The sequence below is a fragment of the Gopherus evgoodei genome, chromosome 2 (genome assembly GCF_007399415.2).
Source record: "Gopherus evgoodei ecotype Sinaloan lineage chromosome 2, rGopEvg1_v1.p, whole genome shotgun sequence".
In the NCBI taxonomy this organism is placed as follows: domain Eukaryota; kingdom Metazoa; phylum Chordata; order Testudines; family Testudinidae; genus Gopherus; species Gopherus evgoodei.
This window is the reverse complement of record NC_044323.1, coordinates 198,237,167-198,263,168: the sequence shown is the minus strand read 5'-3', so window position 1 is coordinate 198,263,168 and position 26,002 is coordinate 198,237,167. Positions and strand designations below refer to the sequence as shown.

At 41.9% G+C, this 26,002-nt stretch overlaps 1 protein-coding gene across 1 annotated transcript in view; it reads left to right on the top strand.

Moving 5' to 3' along the window:
• CCDC102B (coiled-coil domain containing 102B) overlaps positions 1–1,940 on the top strand; it is a 354,221-nt gene extending 352,281 nt beyond the window's left edge. The window contains 2 exon segments of the mRNA XM_030552669.1: positions 1,117–1,261; positions 1,859–1,940. Coding sequence (XP_030408529.1) covers positions 1,117–1,261; positions 1,859–1,893 — 180 coding nt within the window. The 3' untranslated portion in view covers positions 1,894–1,940.
• The last annotated feature ends 24,062 nt before the right edge of the window (positions 1,941–26,002 follow it).

Sequence of the window (26,002 nt, the reverse complement as noted above, 5' to 3'; positions counted from 1 at the left end):
TAAATTTCTCTGCAGTGCTTTTTAAAGGTATTGAGTGTTAGATACTTAGTCTGCTCCAAATCTTGCTCTACCATGTCACAGCTTTCTAAAAGACTGTCTAATAACCCTAAAATATCTTTATATCCATAGGTGCTGGAACTAGTCCTGCTGCATCTGCTGCCATACCTGCTTGACTGAAGTTGTAATAACAACCCAAATACATAGCTTCCACCTTCAGCATCCTCACTATAAAAATTGTTTCAGCACTACTGTTTATGTCCCTTCCAGCTGCATGAAGAGCCAATACATGCCTTGCATAGCATTTTTCATTGTTTATGTAAGTCCCTGTAAAGGGAAGCATCTCAGGACAGCACTTAAGCATGTGCTTAAGTCTTATGGAGCTCAGTGAAACTTAAACACTTGATTAAGTGCTGTCCTGAACGGGATAGGCTTGATCAGGACCTCAGTTCATTGTCATTTGTGTCTTCATTCCCATAGACAAGCATACACCTTTCAGTCTGTTTAGAAGCTTATTTTCTATAACAATTATGTATTGCTTCATAGCTATTGAATGGATGCATCTTGGGCTACTCTGCTAGAAATGCATACGTGATAGTATCACCGAGTCATAAGAGCCTGATGCAAACTGCACCGAAGCCAATAGGAGTCTTTCCATTGTCTTTGAAATCCAGTGAATTAGGGACCAAAAAAACAGAAAGCACCACAATGAACCATATATAGTAGAAGAAGTGGAAAATATGCCCCATGTTGAAGTCAATACTAGCATGCGTATTGAGATTTGTAGAAATGAAGCCGTGAGTTTCAGTACTGAGATGTTTTGTTACTTTTATTTTTTAATAGATTCACTATTGAAATAATATTCAAGTTGACTTTTTTCCCTTTAGAAGTATATTCCTGAAAGCAAAGCATTATTGTCAAATTCTACTTATATGTTTACCTTTTCAGTTATTCTAAATGCTGATGCCAACTCTGAACTTAGTAAAATGTAATAGCTTAAAGCCAGCTAGTTCCATCAGGAAAAGAGTGACTGAGGAAACATAAAAGATCACATTGTGAAGAGAAAAGTTGTTTACTTTGAAAGAAATTATGGATGTTTCAGAAAGGTCTTTCTTTTAGATGGAATCCAGAGATGCCCTTCAAGTGATGACTACAATCAGTGTCGCAAACCTAGCAACTGCAATTTCCACTTCAAAAATAAGAAAAGCTAAGTTCCAGACAAGGGGGGAAAAAAGACTTTGGACTAGATGCTCAGCTGCTACAAGTAAGTATAATCACCAATACCACATCTGAGCCAATGTACTTGAGCCGAATCTGAACTTCTTAGAAATTCCATTGTCAGATTTGTTCACATCATTTGTTTTTGCTTTTTCTTCCACCTTTGCTTCTGACTCAGTATAGTAATTACGGTTATTTTACAATACTTGAAAGTCCTCAATACTTCGTTGAGTTAATAAATGAATCTCAGCTATATCTTTTTCTCTCATAAATTTAATTTAATCTTACAACATCTTATGGAGATGTATAAAATTGTCACGCGTTCTAATCTGCAAATGCTTCTTAACAGGTTAATTGCACAAAATAATCTATCAAGTATTTTAATGTAATTTAAACCTTGATCCTGTAAGGTGATGTGGTCAGGCAGACCCCAGAGACCTTCTGCTATGTGATGCTTGCACAGAGCCCTAATGGAGCTCTGTGTTGGTGCAGGAAGCCATTCATACACATCACATTGTAGAATAGAGGTTTTAAGCATAAATTTGATCTAGTCAAGATCCAAGCTGAGGTTCAGACAGACTTTTACCTTTTCCCAACCAGTACAGTAACAAAAACTAACATAAAAACTTTTATTTTCTCCTAGATACCTGCTATTCCTCAGTGTGTGATCTGAAATAAATCAGATGGAACTGCAGTTGATCGGTAAGTGTCCTCTGCAAACTAGAAAATGCTCTATTTTGTCAGTTAGTTGATTCATTTTCAGCTTGTTCAGCAGATAAGTAATAAACATTTCTGTCATTTCACTGAATTCACAGAATTAACCAGAAGGATTGTGGAAAACAAATGGGAGTGCTTGGCTATACTTTCTTTCTATCTTTGAGTAACAGCAAAAAGCCACTCTACTGGTGATCAATTTGTCTCCTTATTGTAAAAAATTACATTTTTTATTATAGGCAGCATATTTTCCTCTCATATACACTACCCTAAGTCTCTCTGAAAATATCTACGAATGGACATGAAAACCTCTATGAACATGTAGAAAGTCCACTCCTTTTGAATATCTTCTTCATCATCTTGTCTTTAAATGGCTATGCTTTACAGAAAAAAAAGTGTGTGTGTGAGTGTGTGTGTGTGAGAGAGAGAGAGAGAGAGATATTCCTCTTAGGTTTACTCCATATTTTGTAAAAGCATATGATCAATGTGGAATAGAATTAAATGCCTGCCTTATGGAAAGAGAGGAGAAGGCTCTTTAGATGGTGGGTTCTCATTTACATAGACTGCCTGACTGGACTCCATAAATCCAGGATCTATTCAAAGAGAAGGGGTGGACATAGGTGTGTTGGAGAGGAGGAGACATCACCATTTTCTCCCTTCAAGGCCTTTGGAGGTTAAGTGGAAAAGTTAATATAGACTGGGGCCAATGTTCCCTCTATTTTTTTTTTTATCCATGTACAGAATGAATTTTGTTATGTGCACCAAATTATCGAGGTAATGTGTGGATGTGCGCCACCAGTAGAAACAAAAAACCTAGATATTATCTATATCTATCTATATCTATGTCTATATTTAAGTTACCATAGGGATAACTACTGAAGCCAGGACAGGTTAGGCATTTTAGAATTCACTACTCAAAGAATTAAATTTAAGCACGAGAGAGAAATAAAATTATGAAATGCATGGACCAGTCCAAACACTCAAATAACAGCACTTTGAAAGAATAAAATTACAGAGAATATATGTTCATTGCAGGAAATACCCAAAAGTAACAACAACAACACAAGTATGTGTTGGGAGGTGAGTGTGAAAGAGACAGAATGTGTGTGTATCTGAGGCAAAGACTTTGTGTGTGTCTGTATGTGAGAGACACAGAGACAGACTGTGTGTGTGAGAGAGAGAGAAACATACACACACACACACACACACACACACTCAGACAGTGTGTGTGTGTGCTGGCTGATGGGGAAGTCTGTGAGAGACCGTGCGTTGTCTCTTTAAGGCACTCACCAGAAGACTCAGACAGCAGCAGCTGCCAGCAGTTCTGTTGCTCATGAGTGCTGTCTCCCCTCACCCGCTCTGCAGAGATGGGGTACCTGGACATGGAGGAAGGAGAGAAACGGGGTGTGTGTTGGTGTGTGCATGTCTCTGAATGTGTATGACACGCAGAGACAGCGTATGTGTGTGCTGGCTGCCTGGGAAGTCTATGAGAGATAGGATTGCCAACCCTCCAGGATTGTCCTGGAGTCTCCAGGAATTCAAGATTAATTTTAAATAAAAGAGTATGTCATGTGATGACACCTCCAAGAATACATCCAACCAAAATTGGCAACCCTAATGAGAGACCATGTGTGGCACTCACCAGAAGGCTCAGACAACAGCAGCTGAGCTCTCCTGCTCCTGAACCCATCTCCCCATCCCCGCTCTGTGATTATGGGGTACAAGGGCAGGGAGGAGGTGGGGGGAGGGGAAACCCTGACATCAGCACCTCCACTCTCCCCCCGCTCTGCACAGGAAGCAGAAGGGTCCCAGGAGCAGCTGGCCAGGGGCTCCAACGCAGAGGGCAGGAACAACATGGATGCAGAGCAGTGGGAGGATGGGCACCTGAACACATACCCCTGTTCACGGCTCTACTAATCAAGTGCACAGCACTTAATTTACTCCTGGTGGGCCACACAACCATGCAGCTTAGAGGGAACACAGACTGGGGTCATATTACTATGGAGAAGAGCTGTTGGCATATCCAATTTTTTTCAGTATTCTGGCAATTAAAAATCAATTGTGTCACGTCAAACCAAAATTATTTTTAATTTTTTTTGATTAATAAAAAATTTGAAAAAAAATACTCCTGGTAGAACAAAACATTTTTATTTCAAGAGCTTCATTTTTTAAATAAAATGGAAAGGTGTTTCAAAACAAAAAGTCATTTCAAATTGAAACATCAAAACTTCTTGTTCTAAAATGTTGCAATGAAAAGTTCCATTTTTTTCACATTTCTTTTCCTTTGTTTTCTATGGTTGTTTTTTTCAACACAAATAATTCAGTGAAACCAAAATGGATTCACTAAATGTTTGATGTCACTGAATCTGCATTTTTAAAAGAAAAAAGTTTTGGATGAAAAATTTCACCTAGCAATACCATGGAGCTACTTCATGCACATCCCAGGGAAAGCTGAAGCCTGACAGGACACTGAGGACCAGAACAGATGCAGAGTCTCAAGCAAATCTCTGGGGGATCTGAGCAGTTCGGAGCCACTCCTGTAAACTAATCCATGATTTGGAAGCAAACCCTTGTGACACAAAGTTAGGGGAGGACCTCCAAGGGAAAACTTTGTGATGATTTCCTCCCCTAGCCAACTCCTTCAGTTGCCTTTGTTATGGAAGAGGATGCCCAGGTCAGTGTATTTGCATAAACACATCACCACAACGAGGGGTTTGATCACACAAAGAGGTGTTGCACAAATTTTGCAGGCAGTGTTCACTTGTCTTCTTTTGAAAATGTCGCTACTAGATGCATTCTTGTGGTAATAAGTGGTTAATGCAGAATAAAATTACTTTTACAAGTTTGCAAGACATATCATGTACTATTTGTAGTATAGTTTTAGTGCTGAAATAGATTGCAAGTTACTCTTTCTCTATAGAAAAGTGAAAGGAGTAGGTCTGTTTCTGAGAGAATATTCCTTTTTTGCAATAGGTCCTATTTTGAAACCTTTCTTGCATTTTGTGGCTAATATATTACTGCTGCCTGCTTTGCAATTCTGTTTACTCTGTTTAAAGATCAAATATGTCTCAAGGGAAATGAAATCATGCCTCTTACTAACCTGTTTCCTCCCATTTGGTGGAGCAGGTGCATAAATCCTGAGCAGATTGTTCAAGAGCTGTCATTAAAAAATGAATAGTGATAAAAACAGCATCAGAAGTATTTGTGTATCTTGCATTACCTTTGGAAACAAGACACCTGAGGTGGAATAATTCTCAATAAGAATTCAAGACACTGATGCTAACAAGGGACAGAGTGACTTGAATAATAAACTGATTAAATCATAGAATCACAGGACTGGATCTAGTCCAGTCCCTTGAACTCATGGCAGGACTAAGGGTATGTGTACACTATGAAATTAGGTCGATTTTGTAGAAGTCGATTTTTAGAAATCAATTTTATACAGTCAATTGTGTATGTCCACACTAAGCTCATTAAGTCAGCAGAGTGCATCCTCACTACCATGGCTAGCATCGACTTAAGGAGCGGTGCACTGTGGGTAGCTATCCCACAGTTCCTGCAGTGTCCGCTGCCAAATTGAATTCTGGATTAAGTTCCCAATGCCTGATGGGGTAGAAACACTGTCGTGGGTAGTTTTGGGTACATGTCATCAGTCTTCCCTCCCTCCATGAAAGCAACGACAGACAATCATTTTGCACCTCTTTTCCACGTAAATGCCATAACACGGCAAGTGTGCAACCCGCTCAGTTCACCTCACCGACACTGCCCCTGTTGTGTCCTGAGTTCTGCTAGCAGCAGACGGTGCAGTAAGACTGCTAACCATCGTCATACACCTCTTCTGCTGCAACTCTGTTCCGCTCCTATTGCCTCGATAGTGAATTTCTCCATGTTGTCTGTCATGGGCTCCCGTGTGTAATTCCTAAGGAAATGTGCGTGTTGCTAACTGTCATTCTCCACCACTTCCACTGCAACTCTGCTCTCCTGATGCCATGAATCTACCTTGCAAGTTCTCTCGTCATTCTGCATAAATAGCTATTCTCGTGGCATCTATTGTCATCCACCAATTCCACTGCAACTCTGCTTTCCTGCTCTCCTTCAGATGCCATACCACAGCAAGCATGGAGCCTGCTCAGCTCACTGCTGTTGTGAGAATTGTAAACACTTCGCGCCTTATCCTGCAGTATGTGCAGAACCTGCAAAAGCAGGCGAGGAGGTGACAACAGCGCAACCATGATAGTGATGAGGACATGGACACAGACTCCTCTCAAAGCATGGGCCATGGCGATTTGGAGACCATGGTGGTAATGGGTCAGGTTCATGCTGTAGAATGCCAATTCTGGGCCCAGGAAACAAGCACAGACTGGTGGGACTGCATAGTGTTGCAGGTCTGGGATGATTCCTAGTGGCTGCGAAACTTTTGCATGCATAAGGGCACTTTCATGGTACTTTGTAACTTGCTTTCTGCTGCCCTGAAGCTCAAGAATACCAAGATGGAAGAAGCCCTGAGACGATAGTGCTCTGGAAGCTTACAACGTTAGACAACTATCAGTCAGTTGGGAATCAGTTTGGAGTGGGTAAATTTCCAAATTTACACAGTGGGAGCTGCTGTGATCCAAGTAGCCAATGCAGTCACTGGGTTGCTGCTATCAAGGGTAGTGACTCTGGGAAATGTGCAGGTCATAGTGGATGGCTTTGCTGCAATGGGGTTCTCTAACTGTGGTGAGGAGATAGACAGAACCTATATCCCTGTCTTGGGACTGGACCACCTTGGCAGCCAGTACATAAACCGCAAGGGGTACTTTTCAATGGTGCTGCAAGCACTGGTGGATCACAAGGGAAGTTTTACCTACATCAACGTGGGATGGCTGGGAAAGGTACATGATGCTCGCATCTTCAGGAACTCTAGTCTGTTTGAATAGCTGCAGGAAGGAACTTACTTCCAAGACCAGAAAATTACCGTTGGGGATGCTGAAATGCCTATAGTTATCCTTGGGAACCCAGCCTACCTCTTAATACCATGGCTTATGAAGCCATACACAGGCAGCCTGGACAATAGTCAGGAGCAGTTAAACTATAGGCTGAGCAAGTGCAGAATGGTGGTAAAATGTGCCTTTGGACGTTTAAAAGCTGACTGGTGCAGTTTACTGATTCGGATAGACCTCAACGAAACCAATATTCCCATTGTTATTTCTGCTTGCTGTGTGCTCCACAATATCTGTGAGAGTAAGGGGGAGATGTTTATGGCAGGGTGGGAGGTTGAGGCAAATTGCCTGGCAGCCGATTACACGCTGCCAGACATGAGGGCGATTAGAAGAGCACAGCTGGGTGCCCTGCGCATCAGAGAAGCTTTGAAAACCAGTTTCATGACTGGCCAGGCTGCGGTGTGACAGTTCTCTTTGTTTCTCCTTGATGAAAACCCGCACCTTTGGTTCACTCTACTTCCCTGTAAGCCAACCAACCTCTCCCCTTCGATCACTCGTTTCAGAGGCAATAAAGTCATTATTGTTTCCAAATCATGCATTCTTTATTAATTCACTAATTCAACATATAGGGGGATAATTTGTGAGGTAGCCTGGGAGGGGTGTGTGAGGAGGGAATCACTGAGTGTGATGGTGGATGAGGGGAGGAGGAAAGGACAAGGCCACATTACAGTTCAAAACTTATTGAATGCCATAATCTGTTGCTTGAGCAGTCCTCTGGGGTGGAGTGGCTGGGTGCCCATAGTCTCCTTTCCTGCCTGCCCCCCGCCGTTCTTGGGCATCTGGGTGAGGAGGATATGGAACTTGGGAAGGAGGTCAGGTGGTTATACAGGGGCTGCAGCGGTGGTCTGTGCTCCTGCTCCCTTTTCTGCAGCTCCACCAGATGCCTGAGCATGTCACTTTTCTCCCCCATTAGCCTCAGCATTGCATCCTGCCTCCTCTCAGTGTGCTATTCCCTCCTATCATTGCGTTCATTTAACGCTTTCTTGGACTCTGACATTGTTTGCCTCCACACATTCTGCTGAGCTCTTTCAGTGCGGGAGGATTGCATAAGCTCTGAGAACATCTCATTGTGAGTGTGTTTTTTCACCTTCTAATCTGCACTAGTCTCTGGGACTAAGATGATAGGGGGAGCGTAGAAACATTTGCAGCTGCGGGAAGAAAAAAAAGGAGAGTAGTATTTAAAAAAATACATTTTAGAGAACAAAGAGAAGACTATTTCACACTGAATCAAGCAATTCATATACATAACACATGTGCTTTTGCTACAAGGTCGCATTTTGTCCCTTATATTGAGTGCCTGATGGTTTGGTGTGAGACATCACACATGCTTGGCTGGGCAACAGAATTTAGTTTGCAGGCAGCTATGGTAAGGCAGAGGGTTTCAGCTTCTTCAGCTTTCATAACATGTGGGAATTGTTTCAAACAGCTGTGTCCTCCTTTCCCATACCAAGCAAAGTCAGTTGGGTTGGCCATTTAAAAGGAGAGGCTGCGGTTTTAGGGTGAGTGTGCAGCACAATCCACCATACCCACCTGCAATTCTCTGGGATGATTGCTCTCCCTCACCCCAACATGGCTAGTATCAGGGAAGATCTTTGTCAGCCAAACGTGAACAGCTCAGCATGAACGTGCCCCACCCCCACCACTTGACTAACAGCAGGGATGATTTCTTTTAAGGCAAAGTCAAACAGCCAAAGTCCAGGCCCATTCACTGCAAGGTTTTGTGCTGCAATGATTCCAGACTACTTGCTACTGGCTTGATGTGGTAAAGTAATCATTACACATGCTTGCTTTTAAACCCTGTATTATATTTTCAAAGGTACCTTCACCAGAGGTGCCTTCTCCATCCAGGAGCCCACCTTGGGAGGATTGAGAGGATATTGGCTCCAGGGTGAAGAACAGTTCCTGGCTGCCGAGGAAAAGGGATTCTCCACTTGTCTGCTGTGCACTATCCTCAACTTCCTTCTCTTCCACATCTTCAAACTCCTTATCCCTGTTGCGTGAGACTCCCCCTTTGCAGGTGTCCATGGACAGTTGTGGGTTAGTGGTAGGGGCCACCCCTAGAATTGCACGCAGCTCATCACAGAACCAGCATGTATGGGGCTCTGACCTGGAGAGACTGTTTGCACCCTTTGTTTTTTGATAGGCTTGTCTCAGCTCCTTAACTTTCACACAGCACTGCTGTGTGTCCCTGTTGTAGCCTTTGTCCATCATGCCCAGTAATTAACCACCCTAACAGTTAGGAAGTTTTTCCTAATGTCCAACTTAAACTGTCCTTACTGTAATTTAAGTTTCTTGTCCTATCCCCAGAGGCTAAGTAGAACAATTCTTCTCCCTCCTCCTTGTAACAACCTTTTATGTACTTGAAAATGGTTATCATGTCCCCTCTCAGGCTTCTCTTTTCCAGATTAAACAATCCCAATTTTTTCAATCTTCTCTCATAGGTCATATTTTCTAGACCTTTAATCATTTCTGTTGCTCTTCTTTAGACTTTCTCCAATTTTTCCACATCCTTCCTGAAATGTGGTGCCCAGAACTCAACACAGTACTTCGGTTGAGGCCTAATCAGCATGGAATAGAGCAGAATTACTTCTCATGTCTTGCTTACAATACACCTCGTAATACATCCCAGAATGATGTTCACTGTTTTTTGCAACATTTGTTTTTCTTACACTTACAATTTAGCTTGTGGTCCACTATGACCCCCAGATCACTTTCTGTAGTACTCCTTCCTAGGCAGTCATTTCCCATTTTGTATGTGTGCAACTGATTGTTCCTTCCTAAGTGGAGTACTTTGCATTTCTCCCTATTAAATTTCATCTTATTTACTTCAGACCATTTCTCCAGTTTGTCCTGATCATTTTAAATTTTAATCTTATCCTCCAAAGCTACAAACATTAGTGTTCCTCAGCTAACTGAAATATTGCCTAAATATATCATAGGCAGATATATGCTGCCTCATTTCTAAAGAGCAGAGTTAAAGACATTTAGGGAACTAGTTAGTGCAATCAACTGGACTGAAGAAAGCAGAGCCTTAAATGTGGAGGAGGCTTGGAATTTCTTTAAGTCAAAGGCTCAAAAACTATCTGAAATTTGCATCCTGAGCAAGAGGAAAGGGATTCAGACCTAACTAGATGACTAACCACCTCAAAAAGGATATTAGGTGTTAGCAGAGAGTCTACAAAGAACAAAGGATTGATCACCAAAGAAAACTACATTGTGGGGTACAGAAATTGTAGGGTAACAGTGAGAATTGCTAAAAGTCAAGTTGAGTTAGACAATGTAAAAAATTAAAACAAATAGTAAAGGTTCTATACCCATATAAGTAAAAAGAGAACAAGAAAAGAAGTGGGAATGCTACATAGCAAGGATAGGGTACAGATTTTAATGCGCTCACAAGGACCAGATAATCTCCACCGCAGAATACTGCCACAGAAAAATGCAAGCAAGTCTGGTATCAGGGATTTTAAATCTGTCAAATCATGGATGATATTATGACTGGGGAATAGCTAATGTGATATTGATATTTGAGGAAGGGAAAAAATGATCCAGGCAACTACAGCCCCATTAGTCTGACCTCAATAGTATGCAAGGATTTAGAAAAAAAAATGAAGGAAAAAATAACTAAACACATGGAGGTAAAGCAAAAATGGGATAGAATTGAATGTGGGTTGCAAAGATAGATCATGCCAAACTAATCTGAAATAGTTTTTTTATAAGATAACTAATTTTTTAGATGGGAGAATTGTGGTAGATCGAATCTAAAACATTTGATATGGTACTTACACCACATGGCAAATTATTACCTAAAATGGAAAAGATGGGGAATTGTATACAAATTGCAAGATAGGTAAGGAACTGGCTAAAGAGGCGATAACAGTGGCTTGTGCAGAAAGGAGAACTCTCTGACTGGAGAGAGGTTAACTAGTGGAGTTCCTCAAGGATTGGTCTTGGGACCGATATTATTTAATATTTTCATTAATGACCTTGACACAAAAAGTAGGAGCGTACTAATGAAATTTTCTGTAGCACAAAATTGGGATTGCCTACAATAGCTGGGAACTGAACTCAGTGACCCAGGAGTTCCCTTCCAGTCCTATGTCCAATGTTCTTACTGGAAGCGGCCCCATCCAGGAAGCCCAGCACCGTGGTTGAGTAGAAGGAAGACCATTGTTACTTCTTCTTACCTGGAGATTCCAAATGCTAACAAGGAGAGATGAATACTTTCACCAATAGAAACACATCTACCAGGAAGAGACTCCTGAGTTTGGTAGCAGGTTTCCAACGTACTCCCAAGATCCAGTATTTAAGAGGAGAAGGAAAGCTTGAATGCGCTTCCTATGCTCGGTGCACTCAATCTTCAGCTGATGAAGCAAACTGTAAGAGGCTGATTTATGCACTCTGATGATCAGGCCCTTATGGGTAGACTGAAAACCATGTTACAAACATATAAAATGCACACTCTCACCACTTGGAGAGCTGATTGGCTCCTGCTTCTGAACTCAGAATTAGCTCCTTTCTTTTCCTCTGCCCTGGGAATGGGCTTTTGTTGTTACATAACACCAGTGCAAGTTCAAGTCTGTGCTTCCTCATGCAGAGGATAGATTTTCAAGGCAAGAACCCAGTGGCATTTATGTACTTTCACTCCACCTGCTGGATGAGTTCCCTGAATAGGGAACTGATGGCAGGGATGTTAGAGTGCAATGTATTGTCCGCAAGCAGACCTGATTCTAAGAGGTGCTGAACACGCAAGATTGCCATTGTCTTTAATGTCTGTAATGGTTTCTCAGTACTGCTCAGAACTTAGCTTTATAGAAAGACCATATTCAGCTGTCTGAATGGCACCATTATTAGTGGTGTTTGGCCTGTTCATCATTTGATTTGTGTTTCTCTAATTGGCATCTGCTACTTGATTCTTAATAAGATCTCAATAACTATATTAATGGTGTTGGAAGCTCCTGTCTCTTGCCAGTATTAAAATTAATAGCTGGACTTCATTCATAATCAGGATTTTACTCCAATGTATTAATTACCTGTCCCATTGCTAAATCATAGACTTATCATCTGTTTGTTTGTTTGTTACAGTTGTACAGCAATCTGAAAATAAATTGCATAGGCTAAGTAAGATTAACAGGCTGATTGGCAAATGCATAAAAATCATTGAAAAACAGCAAAGCATAGATGGCTAGGAGGGAGCAAGAAGTAGACCTTAGTCCAGGCCAGCAAGTAATATGAACATATGAGCCCTCAGTTAATGACAAATGACATTGTACGCACAGAGAAGAATATGGATCTGTATGTTAATATTTTGCTTATCAGACAGAATTGTTTTTAAGATGAGACATTGAGCCTAATTCTCCAGTCTTTGCATCTTCCACAACAGCATGTAAATATTTCTTAAACAAAATAGCAATATTTTATATCCACTTTGCACTGATGTAAATGGTCACAAAATGCAATGGTGTGGAGAGTAAGGCTGCAGACATTTAAACTGTACATTTTTAATATCCAGAAAAAATATCTGGCTAGCAGAAAAGCTCCACATTTAGAAAATCCCTTCTCTTCTAATTCTTTTTATTAAAATGAAGAAAAGACAAAGAACGTAGTATAGTGTACTACCACTTTAAAACACCAATGCAAAGTCTTTGCTCTCAGGTCCCTCTTTTTCTGAAGACCAGATGCAGTCACACATATTATATTTGAATAGTCCCATACATATCCCTCACAGAAGTTTTAAAAGTGACAACATTCTAGCATCTTCTCTACTTTGCAGCAGTAGAACTCACAGGTCAAGCAATTCAGATAGGTTGGATAGCAGTGTTTTCTTGGATTCAGAGTTTTAATGCAAAGACTGTCCAGACAACTGTTTTTAATGTTTATAGCGATTTTTGATGGCAGTAGTCTTCAGTTCTCTTCTGCCTTCCACCACTCCACAGATGTCTCCTCTTCACCGCTCAAAGCTATTTAGGAGCACTTGTGATCATTCTTCTTCAGTCATGGCTCAGCCATCTTCCTCAGTTCTCAAACCTTGTTGCACTATTGTCTCTTCTCTTCCTCTCGATTTCTACTCCTTGCAGGGGTGTTGGAGTCTTCCTAATAGTGGGGGGGGGCATGAAATCCTATCCCCTTTCTGGCCCCTATCCCACCCTTACTCTTCCCTCTGGGTCCTTGCCCTCAGCCAAGCGAGGAGCAAGGGAGCCCAGGCCCCTCCAACTGCCAGGGTTGGGGGACCCAAGAGAAGCCAACGGCCCATGTCCTCTCCTCCCTCCTCCCCGCCCCGGGATTCTCACCTAGGGCAGGTGGAGAGTCTGTGGCTCCTCGCAGCTGCCTGCACAGCTCTTACCCCAACCGGACTCCAGCTTCCAGCCTGGGGCAGGGCCTCAGGGGCCAAAGTCCTGTACCTAGGCCATGGTAAGAGCTGCCTGATGGAGAGCTGTGGATACTCCATCTGCTGTGGGCTCCCCAGGCCACTCTTACCCAAGCCGGGATCCAGCTTCTGGCCCAGCTGGGGAGTGGGTCCTTGGCGGGGAAGAAGAGGGACAGCGGGGCTGAGGCTGTAGTGAAAAGTGGACAGGACAGGCCCATCCACTTTCAAAAGTGGGAGGGCCATGTCTCCTTGGCCTACCATTTTCCGGTGCCCCGACTCATCACCATGCTTCTTGTATACACAGTTTCTGTCATTTCATCCTACACACTGGAACACTGTACTGTACACTGTAAACAGAATCATAGCTCATGTATGTAAATGAATGGCATGCTGTCACTGTATGCAAGGCATGCATTGCATGTCCCAATACAGGCTGTGCCCACAGGATGATTCCATCTGGCCCCCAAACACATGAACAAAATGGCATCCTCTGCGCAGTGTGACCTGACACCTATGATGAGTGTGAGTTCATGCTATATGGAGGATGCTTTTTGCATACATGTGTACAATTGCATGCCTGACTAAATATGTCATGGCAAGCCACTGATGTAAAGATTCTTCTACTCAAGCCACTTTATTTTGTAGGAGCTGTAAAGGAGATGGAGATCATATTGTTGCTACTTGGCCCTAAATGAGAGAGAATGTCATTTCAAGAGGATCTGTAATAAGTAGCATTTCTTGCTTTCCCTGACCTTGTTGAACGTCAGCACAGAGTTTAGCATACCCTGACTTGTATAAAATGTTGCTTTCCATATTTCTGTTTTAAGTTCCTATTTTCCTGAGAGCCACCTCTGCCTTCTTTTATTGCTCTCCTGATTGGCTTTCATTCGCTGTCTCTAGGGTTTATCCCTTTTGAATAATATTCTTCAGTTCTATAACATCTTTCATCACAGCACATTAAAATCACTCATTAATTAATTCTCACAACCCACAGACATCATAGATGTCTGCTTTATTATCTCTGCTTTATAGATAAGGAGGCTGAAGCAGGAAAATGACTTGTTCAAGATTATACAGCAATCTGTTTCCAGAGGTTGGTGTTATATCCAAGGTTCTCTTCCTTTAGGCCTAAATATGTCTTGTAGAAACAATGAGAAGATATCACACCTAGAGGAGAGCAAGAAATTGCAAGAAATTTGGGCCTTTATTCATCCTGGTACCTAAGCATGCACCTAACGTTAAGCCTAAAAATTCCATTAGTAGTCAACAGGACTGTTCATGTGCTTAAAGATAGAAACATGCTTAAATACCTTGCTTATACGTGACCTTTCTCTATTTCTCTTTGCAGCTTGTCTTTGAGAGGTTTGATTTTTATCAATTTTATTTGCTATTGGAAATGATTTGTCAAATATTATTTCTGCAAACAATTGCTTCTCCTGATTTCAGCGGTGGGGAAGGCTTGGCTGCACTGATAGGGAGATAGGCAGTGCCTGGGAAGGAGAGATCGTGCTCAGGCATAAGGTCTACAAGGTCTACATCTCCTTGTGCCTCAAAGTACATGTTAAAGTGTGTCTGGGGGAGGCAGGGGGGCTTCTGTGCCTCCCACTGGCCAACTGGGGAGAATTAGGAGGGCCAATTAGCTCTCAGTCCCTCTTCCCATCCAATTTAAATCCTTTTCAGGCATCTAGGGGGCAGCTTGCTGTAGTTCAGGGATTCTCAAACTTCATTGCACCATGACCCCCTTCTGACAACAATAATTACTACATGACCCCAGGAAGGGGGACTGAAGCCTGAGCCTGCCAGACCCCTTCCTCCCCAGGTGGGAGGGACAGCACAAATCCGAAGCCCCAGGGCTTCAGCCCCAGGTGAGGGGTCTGTAACCTGAGTCCTGCTGCCCAGGGCTGAAGCTGAAGCCTGAGCCCTACTCCCCAGGGCTGAAATCTTTGGGCTTCAGCCCCAGGGGGTGCAGCTCGGGCTTCAACTTCAGCCTCAGGAAGCAGGGTTTGGACTTTGGCCCTGGGTCCCAGCAAGACTAACACCAGCCCTAGTGACCCCATTAAAATGAGGTTGCGACTCACTTTGGGGTCCCAACCCACAGTTTGAGAACCGCTGCTGTAGTTGTTTCCTCTCCCTCCCTGTAGCTGAGGTATGTTGAACTGTATTTCCAGAATATTGTGTGTCTGTATGTTTTGGGTATCAGGAAGGAATTATTTCCCCTGGCACTGGTCTTGCCTTCTTTGCAGCTTTATGGCAACTGTGACAAAGTTTCTCCTCTACCTTGGTGAGTCTTGCACTTACTGGCAGATTTTCTCACCTCACAGATTCACTCTGTGAGTCGGGAAACTGCCCAGAAACCTTCCCTTCTGGTAGAAGCCACAGTCCTGGTCAATTTCTCCTGTGTTTGATCAGGAGTTGGAAGATTTAGGGGGAACCCAGACCCATCCTCTACTCCACGTTCCAGCCCAGGGCTCTGTGGACTGCAGCTGTCTTGAGTGCCTCCTGTACCAGCTGCATGATGGCTACAACTCCCTGGGCTACTTCCCCGTGGCCTCCTCCCAACACCTTCTTTGTCCTCACCACCGGACCTTCCTCCTGATGTCTGATAACGCTTGTACTTCTCAGTCCTCCAGCAGTATGCCTACTCAGTCTCACCTTCTTGCACACCTGTTGCTCCCAGTTCCTCACATGCCCTTCCTCTCCTCTAGCCTGACTGTAGTGAGCCCTTTTATAGCATCAGAGGGGCCTTAATTAGAGTCAGATGCTTGACTCTCACCTGACTTTTAGCAGGTTAATTGGAGCCAGGTGTCTCATTAGCCTGGAGCAGTCCCTGCTCTGGCCACTCAGGGAACAGAAAACAGCTTAACCAGTGGCCAGTATATCTCCCTTCTACTACTCTGCTGTTCCCAGCTGGCCTGGGTCTATCACACAACGCAAGTTAGGTTAAAAAGCATGAGAATAGGAATTTCAGCATTATGAGGAATATAGGAATGTTAGTTTGTTGCAACTTGTGGCTAGTGTCCTGTGCAGATAATGGCTAAAAGGGCTAGCTCCCAGATGCAAAGAAACTGGTGGATCTTTTGTCTGCAAGAAGAAGAGACCTGAAACCTTTGCAATCTGAGTTCCCCCTTGATAAGAGGATTCAGAAATATACTCAGAGTTAGTGTGTTAGTGAAGAGCGTCTTCCCTGAGTTATTGGTTATATAATGTGAGCTCTTTGATCTCACACTGGACCAAATTAAATATCTGGTGTGTGAGAAAGGATTGGCAAATAGTGCCCCTCACCATTGTTAAGTTAATAAAGTTTCAGCCTAGCACTTAAATCCATCCCTATTTCTGTCTTTCGTTCACATACATGTCCCGATCAATCTTGGATTGCAGCTTGTTTGCCAATAATTTACTTAGTATACAATATCTGAACATGCCTCAATGTATGTTTCTGTTCCCTCACTGGATGAGTGTAACTCTTGGAATCAGGTTTCAGTAGTTCAGAATTCACTTTCGGTGAAAATGTTATAAAATCTATTTCCACAAGCATTCTGGCCAATAAATGTGTTTATTTTCAATATCTGTGGGAAAGAACATATAAAGGGGGCAGGATTATAATAGAATCAACATCCATTTGTTATTTTCACAGAAAACTTGCTGAAATATATTCACCTACCTCTAAACCTAACACCACCCAAGCGAGACTCCACTTCTTAAGACCAGTCTAGCACAAGTGCAGGCTTTCAAAGCAGAATAATACTGGGCCTACAGCTAGGCTTGATTTAATGTAGAGGCAATGATAGCAAGCAGCACCCATTGAGGTAAATGCTTACTTTAAAGGCATCTCTGACCAAAAGACAACCTAATGAAAAGATGAATATGAAAGTCTAAGATCTGGGCACATAGAGAAACTTGATCACTGATCAAAATGCAGATCTCTGGAATTCTCACTGAGGAGGAATGTGAGAGGACACTGTACAGACAAATTAGTAGAAGTCTGAGGGGTGAGCTTATGTGTATTTCTTTAATGGTGCTAATATTAAAATAAATAATCTTGAGTCCAAAAAATAGTCTGGTAGTGGATCCGAATTGCCAAGTGCTGCAAATTATTCTCCTTCACATTACTTTCGATGATTAAAAAGCTGAGAGTGCAAAGCCAAGTTGTGGGCAATCCACCAGCATTTTTAGCCACAGTACAGCTTTTAAATATAGTTTAAGCTCTTGACTATTTGCTGAGTCTGTGGGAGTTAAAAGGACTATTTGCTGGATTCCAACTGTGGAGTTAACCTCTGCATCTCGGTAGTTACCTTTCCTTTCCATGCTCCATAGTACAGATATTGATTTTGGTTGCAATATTTTAAGCATTCAAGCTCTGATTCTCCACTGTCTTGTCCTCAGTACAGTCATTTCCCCTTGTGTATAGAGAGTGAACAGTGGGTGTAAAACATTACATAATCATAATAGTAGTATTTCACACCCAGTTTGCACAGCTGTAAATGGCTGCAAAAAGGTGAGATGCATTGGAGAATTACATCCTCAGTGTGTGTCTAAACCCTCATTTCCACACTGCTAGAACTCCAGTAAGACATCATTTTTTTTTCTCCCCTATATCCTGGAGTAGGACATATTGTTATTGTTCTGCCCTTTTTTGGAAGAACGAACACCAAACATGATGGACAGTAATAGGCTGGGGCAGAATGGCCCAGGTTGCTGAAGATGCTAAGTGCACTGTGGTCTTTGGGGTAAATTGCACTTAACAAAAGTGCTAATAAGAAACATCTCTTCCACTCAGTCATCACTTGTTAGAAGCTTACTGCTCTCCAACTGCTAACTGTGAGTACAGCACAGAGAGCCATCAGTCACCTCTCCATTGCAAACATAATACCTTCAGCTTTTACAGCTGCCTGCAGCAGCTGCCACCTCAGTGAATGACTCCTCTCCTCCTCATCAATTTCCTTTCTCTGGCCACTGGTGCCAATCAGTGCCCTAGTTCTCCTGTTCCTCATCCCAGCAGAAAGTGCCTTCATCTCCCTCACTCCTCCATACTCCTGTTAATGCTCCTATACCCACACCCCATACAAATTGAAGACTGCCATCCACTCAGGGTTTTTTTTAAGCAATGCTGTGTGCTGACAGTATGCTAAATGCCTTTCAGCTAGACTGTAGGCCAAGCACACTGTAGAGACAATGCTTATTGCTCTATGGCTGACCTGCCATTTTCCATAGAAATGAAAGCACATCCATACTCATCCTGCTGGATCTCGGAGGCACTGGAGATCAGCAAATACTCCCTCTCCACATCCAAAAGTCTGTGAATGGAACCACCATAACAGTGCTTACGTCCTTTCCCTCAGAATGAATCCAGATGGCTGTTATGGCCAGTTGTTCCTCTATCTCCAAAAGCTCTTCCCTGTGGAAACTCACAAAGCTCAAGGCTCTGTTCCGTATCATTCAACATCAATTTGTAACCCCTGGGAGAGTGGGTGAGACAAAGGCTGAAGTGCCAGCAGTATTGGGCAACAATACATCTCTTTTACATCAAATGCAAACAGCACCTTCTCTCAGCTTTCTCAATGCCTAGCCAAAATCAGCATCTGGATAAAGAGCAGCTGCCTAAAGCTGCATCCAGGCAAGATTGATGTGATGCTAATAGAGAAGCATTACAAAGAATTTGCCTCCTCTACTGCATTCCCCACTCTCAAGGGCCTCTGTTCTGAGATTGTTAAAATCATTCAACTGATCATGTGAGATGTATCATTTGGATCCGGGCTGGCTCTAGGCACCAGCGTTCCAAGCATGTGCTTGGGGTGGCCCTTTCAAGGGGAAGCACTCCAGCCCTTTGCAGGTGGCACTTATTTGCTTCGGCGGCGGCACTCTGGCTTTTTTGTTTTTTTTTTGCTTAGGGTGGCAAAAAACCTGGATTTGGATTCAAAATCTTGTTGGATTTTTGGCCCTGTAGAATCTAACCATGACCCCTAACTCAGATTTTACCTCCAACTCAAATCTGGATCTGGACACAGCCCCTTCGGCCCAGTTCATATTTATACCCAAGCAAAAAGAAAAACAAAAAGGTAGATGCAGCATTTCTCAGGAAATCCAGAATTTTGAACAAACAAGCAGCAATGCTAGCCCAGAATATCAAATCCTGAAACCACTTTGCTCTTCCACTCCAGTTTCTGTGTTGTCATAGTCCAGTGTTGAGTCCACTGAAATCAGGGTAGAATATCATGCTGTGAATGAAACACACCTTTGCTTGATATGCCTCGCACAGAAGGCAACACTGAAATGGTTAGTCAATAACACCATTAGATTGCTTCCCTGTAGAGAAGGGTCTGAGCTGCAAAGTCCAGATCAGGATCTGAGTTTCCCTGTGTTTTTAAAGGATTTAGACTCATGGTTCTGTTTGGGCAAATCTGTATCCCTGCATCTGTATTTTTTTTTTTTTTATAATATGCTTTGGTATAAAATACAGCTAGAAATCAAGTTCATTATCTTCCTGCGATCTACAGTGATATGTTTGTAAAGATATTCCTTAATGCAGTGCTAGGTACATTAGATTTTTCTGCTTTAAAATGCACCAGCACAGTTTCATATGAGGAATCATATGTTTATATTGTGAAAGCTCACTCAGTAGTTAACATTCACTTATGTATCTGGGGTTATTTCATCATATTATAATTGCTTTTTAAAAGACATCTTCAGCTGAGAATGAATTGCACTCTGCCTGCGCAGAGCATAGATTGCTAATTAAAATGGTAACTGTTTGAATCTTGCAGGTATAGCTTAACTGTATCTTACCTCTGAGTATAATTAAAGAAACTAAATGTTGTGGATACGAAAATGTCTTCTTCAATTATGTCTCCTTGGAGGAAAAAGACTTAGCTGGTGATTATTGTAAAACTCAGTGAATGGGACGCTGACTATGGCAATCAGCATGTCCTAGTGGCTAGAACATTCTGCTGGGCCTCGGGAGACCAAGATTCTAGTACTGGCTCTGTCACTGGCCTGCTGGGTGACCATGGGCAAACCACTTCAGCAAATTGTACATCCATTTCATTAGCTATAAAATGGGAATAGTAATTAGGTCTGGATGGGAAGCAGTTTTCCCATCCTGTGAAAATCTGAGGTATTGAAAAACTCTGTTTTCACACACCAAAAATCCCAAGAAAAGTGGTTTGGGTCAATTGGAATGTTTCATTTTGACTGATCATTTTTATTTTTAAAATATAATTAGATTAAATTACAAAATGAAAAGTCATTTTTGAGCCAGGAAACCAGCAAATTTTATTAAGAAAATGTCAAAAGAAAATATGTTGATGATTTTTTTTTTTAATTAAAAAAAAATCCTTCAAAACTGACCCTTTCCCATGAGAAGTTTCAGTTTTGACTAACTGGCTTTTTCCAGTGAAAAAATGTTGCATCTAAAAATTCCCGACCACCAATAGCGATAATTATCTCCTTCTCTGGAGCACTTTGAGTCCTATTGATGGAAAGCACAATGTGTGAGCTAGGTCTGATGATTATGATGATGATTATTCCACAGAACAGCCACAACAGAAGTAGTCACCAGTTCATGTAACTTGCACTCACTGCAATAATGAGCAGGAGCATAACTGATTAAAAATAAAGGTTTTATTCAACAGCTCTCTCTCCTTATTCTTTCCTAACAGTTTATCCTATTTGGACGATTTAGAAAGGAAATGTTTGTTCTTCCCTCTGGTCTCCATGCACATGGCTACATCTTTTCTTTTTCAGACTATGGAACAAATTCATCCCTGGTGTAACTTCAGGAAAGTTTTGCATTTGGCCAGTTCTTAGAGACTGTGAGAGCTTGTGGCTAGGATTGTTGATTCTTCAGTGGGGAAAGAATTCACTGGTTAGGGACCTACCATTGAACCGTGAGATTTAATTTCAGGTCTTTGATGACTAGGAAACAGTTGCTGGTCAGCTTTCTATAGTGTGCAGCGGATCGTGTTCTTGAAGAGTGCTAGTTTTCAGACCAACCTGTCATTTCTTTTGTTGTTGTTGACACTGATGCTGGTTTACTTGTTTCCATCATAACTCTTCCTTCATTCTCTGGGACATATCAAAGGATATGAGAGCAAAATAACCAACTTACAGAAAAATACTCCTTTGACAATCTATTAACTGTTAATTGCAGTGGTCAGTCATTGCTATTGCCATGTAGTACTGGTCCAAACCAATGGGGCGTTTATAAATCAGATTTGAATAGCATCCAATACATGCTATAGAAGTTCCCTATCCCCTCTGTCTCCTACTTGCTGAATCTAAAATGTGCCTTCTTGTTCAAACAAACTCTTTGTTGGGGGAAAAAAATCCACCTCGGAGGCTAATGGCATGGACAATGCGTGCATAAAAAATGAGATCGTTCCTGTAGAGTGCAGTAAAAGAAGATTCCTTGTGACATTTTAAAGTTCCAAGATGTGGTAATAATTTATAATTTTTGAATGAAATAAAAAGTAAAGCATGATGAAAATATAACATTTAAAATGAGATAAAACAGTTCAACAAACAATTATTTCCTTCCTCAAAGGGTAGGTCTACACTACAGGATTATTCTGATTTTACAGAAACCATTTTTTAAAAACAGATTGTATAAAGTCGAATGCACGTGGCCACGCTAAGCATATTAATTCGGCTGTGTGCATCCATGTACCGAGGCTAGCGTTGATTTCCAGAGCGTTGCACTGTGGGTAGCTATCTCATGCTATCCCATAGATCCCGCAGTCTCCCTCACCCACTGGAATTCTGGGTTGAGATCCCAATGCATGATGTGGCAAAAACAGTGTCGCAGGTGTTTCTGGGTAAATGTCATCACTCAATCCTTCCTCCGTGAAAGCAACGGCTGACAATCATTTCGTACCCTTTTCCCTGTCACTGTATGGATGCTGCTGAGAGACGCAGTACTGCAGTGCTACACAGCAGCATTCATTTGCCTTTGCAAGGTAGCAGAGACAGTTACCAGCCCTATTGCACCATCTGCTGCTTTGGAAATTGGCGTTGACGGTTACCAGTCCTATTGTACCATCTGCTGCTGTCATGGGTGCTCCTGTTTGGCCTAGCTGAGGTCAGCTGGGGGAGCATGGACAAAAATGGGAATGACTCCCCAGGTCATTCCCTTCTTTATGTTTTGTTTAAAAATAGTCAGTTCTGCCTAGAATATGGGGCAAGTCTACTAGAGAACCAGAGAACACAGCCGCTACGGGTCAGAGCCCCAGATATCCCACAGAAATGATGAGCTGCATGCCATTCTAAGGCAATAACCCCAGCTGTTGCTTCACTCCTCCCACACCACTCCTGGGCTACGGTGGCAGTTATCTCCCCTTTTGTGTGATGAAGTATAAAATAATGCAGGAATTAGAAAGAATGACTTTTTAGTGAGATAAAATGAGGGGGAGGCAGCCTCCAGCTGCTATGATATTCCAGGCAGGACATTAAAAGGTGAGGGGGAGAGGAGCACAGCCTCCAGCTGCTATGATGAGGACGGTTACCAGCCCTATAGTAACATTTGCCAGGATTGAATCTCTAGGAGACAAAGCTTAAAGAAGGGAATGACCAGGGGTCATTCCCATTTTTGCCCAGGTGTCCCTGGCCAACCTCACCGAGGCCAGCCAGGAGCACTCACGGGATGATGATAAGGATGGCTATCAGTCATATTGCACCATCTGCCATCGGGGAGTGGAGGGGATGCTGCTGTTTAGCTCTGCAGCACCCCGTCTACCAGCAGCATCCAGTAGACATACGGTGACATTGAAAAGAGGCGAGAAATGATTTTTTCCCTTTTCTTTTACTGGGGGGGAGGCGGATAAATAGATGACATATACCCTGAACCACTGGCGACAATGTTTTTGACCCTTCAGGCATTGGGAGCTCAGCCAAGGATGCAAATGCTTTTCGGAGACTGCAGGAACTGTGAGATAGCTCGAGTCCTCAGTCCCCCCTCCCTCCCTCCATGAGCGTCCATTTAATTCTTTGGCTTTCCGTTACACTTGTCACACAGCACTGTGTTAAGTCCCTTCTGTGGCCTCTGTCTGTCATAGCTGGAGATTTTTTCAAATGCTTTGGCATTTTGTCTTCTGGAACGGAGCTCTGATAGAACAGATTTGTCTCCCCATACAGCGATCAGATCCAGTATCTCCCATACAGTCTATGCTGGAGCTCTTTTTGGATTTGGGACTGCATGGCCACCCGTGCTGATCAGTGCTCCATGCTGGGCAAACAGGAAATGAAATTCAAAAGTTCGTGGGGCTTTTCCTGTCTACCTGGCCAGTGCATCTGAGTTCAGATGGCTGTCCAGAGGGGTCACAATGGTGCACTGTGGGTTAGTTCCCGAAGGCCAATACCATCGAATTGTGGCCACACTAACTCTATTCCGAAATGGCAGTACCAATTTGAGCGCTACTCCCCTAGTCATGGAGGAGTACAGATGTCAATATTAAGAGCCCTTTATATTGATATAAAGGGCTTTGTTGTGTGGACGGGTGCAGGGTTACTTAGGTTTAACGCTGCTAAATTCAGCATAGTGTAGACCAGGCCAAAGTGTAAGTAGAATAGGCTTCTTCTGATGTCAAAAGTGTTAGAATAATCTGCTAACATATGGTAACTAAGAACAATTTAGTTCTTACATGGAATTTCTACACTGCTTTTATCATGGCTGATTTTATTTTCTCCTAATGCCCTTATATATATCCAAGGATATAATATGAGCTTATTGTGCCTGGCTGTTTGTTTTACAGCTGAAAGTTACATGACTGGTCAAGGGGAACTCTTCTAAAGAAAGAGCTCAGTTTCAATGCCTGACTCTTGATGCCAGGCAATTTAGTGCTGAGTAATGCAGCCTGATGAATAACATTTTCAATGTATTCACATGCAGCAGACCTCTTCCATTATATATTTTGCATAAATGTCATGAGAATCTGTCTAGACTGAGTCACAACAACTATTAATTTCCTAAATCCCTCATTATACTGTATATAATGAATCCTGTATGGTTTTAGCAAAAGTTACCATACAATGGAATCTGAAATACCAGTTCTCCCTTTATAATTAGAATGAGAAATATCCATGATTAATAGGTGGTAATGATTGGTAAATCATTAAATTGGTAAATATTAAAACATTAGAAGGCACGATGAGGTTCTAAATAGGAGATGTATAAAGAATAATAAAACTGTCATTTCTGTGATGTGTTTTTCCTCATATGACATTATACCCAAGTTCATCAAATATCCTGAATTCAACATCCTTTCACAAATTTTGCACTTATTTACTTCAAAATGTCACACAACCTCATTTTTCCAAGAAAAAAGCTTACAAAAACATGCAAACAAAAAACATATTTTTAAAAATCAATGTGCACTTGTGAAACTCTTGTGATAGTTCTGCTTAATTTTTTTCTAAATACTTCACACACTATAAGATATGTTGGGCTGGGCACCTCAGCGTAATAGCTTTTATTCATGTGAAAGGAAGGTATTTTCAGCTTTTATCAGTGCCTTCACACTTAGAACTGTATTTTCTATACACTTTTTAACAAAAAGAGGTGAATGTAAGATTTCTTTAATCTTAATAATAATTAGCTACAAACTCCATTTCCAAGTTGGGATCCAAGTTTTTCCTCTAGTGTTGGCTAAATCTGCACATTGAATGCTAGCACCCCAATCTTGGGCAAAGTTCAGATTGGGTTCAAGACAATGAACTACAAAGTCTGGGAGTTTTCAGATCAGTAGTTTTGTTCTGCCCATTACAGAGATACAAAATTCAGATCCAGAACTCAGCTCCAAGGCTTTTGTTTGATCCTATCTCTAATAATAATCATAATATTTTGCACTTCCATACCATCTTTAGGGATCTCAAAGCACATTACTGATCTAAGAATCCTAACAAATCTGTAAGAGGAATAAATATTACTATGCTCATTTTCCAATGAGAGTATTGATGGAGGTGAAAGAACCACAGTGCAGTTACTTGCCATGAAGATTGCTGTAGCAGAGAAAAGAACCCAGACCTATACAAATCATCTCTCCCTAAATTTTACCTGTAACAGCTTTATTGCTGATTTTTTAAAACTATGGAAATGTCTCAGCCAGTCCGAGTTCAAGGATGCTGTTACATCTGTATCTATGCTTATTTCTCAGTCACTTATGCACCTGCAGTCTTGTTTGCATAATGACTGTACAGTTCTATCTCACTAACCATACAATATGCAAATCCCTTTACTCTGAATGGCAAAAGGCCGTCTTTAGCGAAGCAGAGTACAGGGATTTACATTAATCTATGTATGGCTATTTCTCAGTAACAGCATAGTGATTATCTAAAGCTCTCAACTCTGATTAGCAAGGATGAAAGAGGAGGAGGGTGATATTGAGAGAACTGCTCTGAGATGAGTTGAGATTTTGAAATTACTACATTTGTTGTGGACATGTGAATGGCATGTTCTGATGGGTGTCATCAGAAAGATCTCATGAGAGAGAGGGAGCTTAACACATTTTAGCATAATTTTGAGGCTATTCCCTACATACTCAGGCTAAAACGCATTGCTCAGAAGCTGTTGCATAATACGAAACACAACCATGAAGAATACAAATTAAATTTTTATACAATCTATGCATTTTTCTTGATAACTAGGCATTGTAGGTATGATACATATTATGTGTTATGAAAATAAAATATTGGATTTTTTGAAGTATAGTTACTTTAAGACAAGATGATAAACATGGCG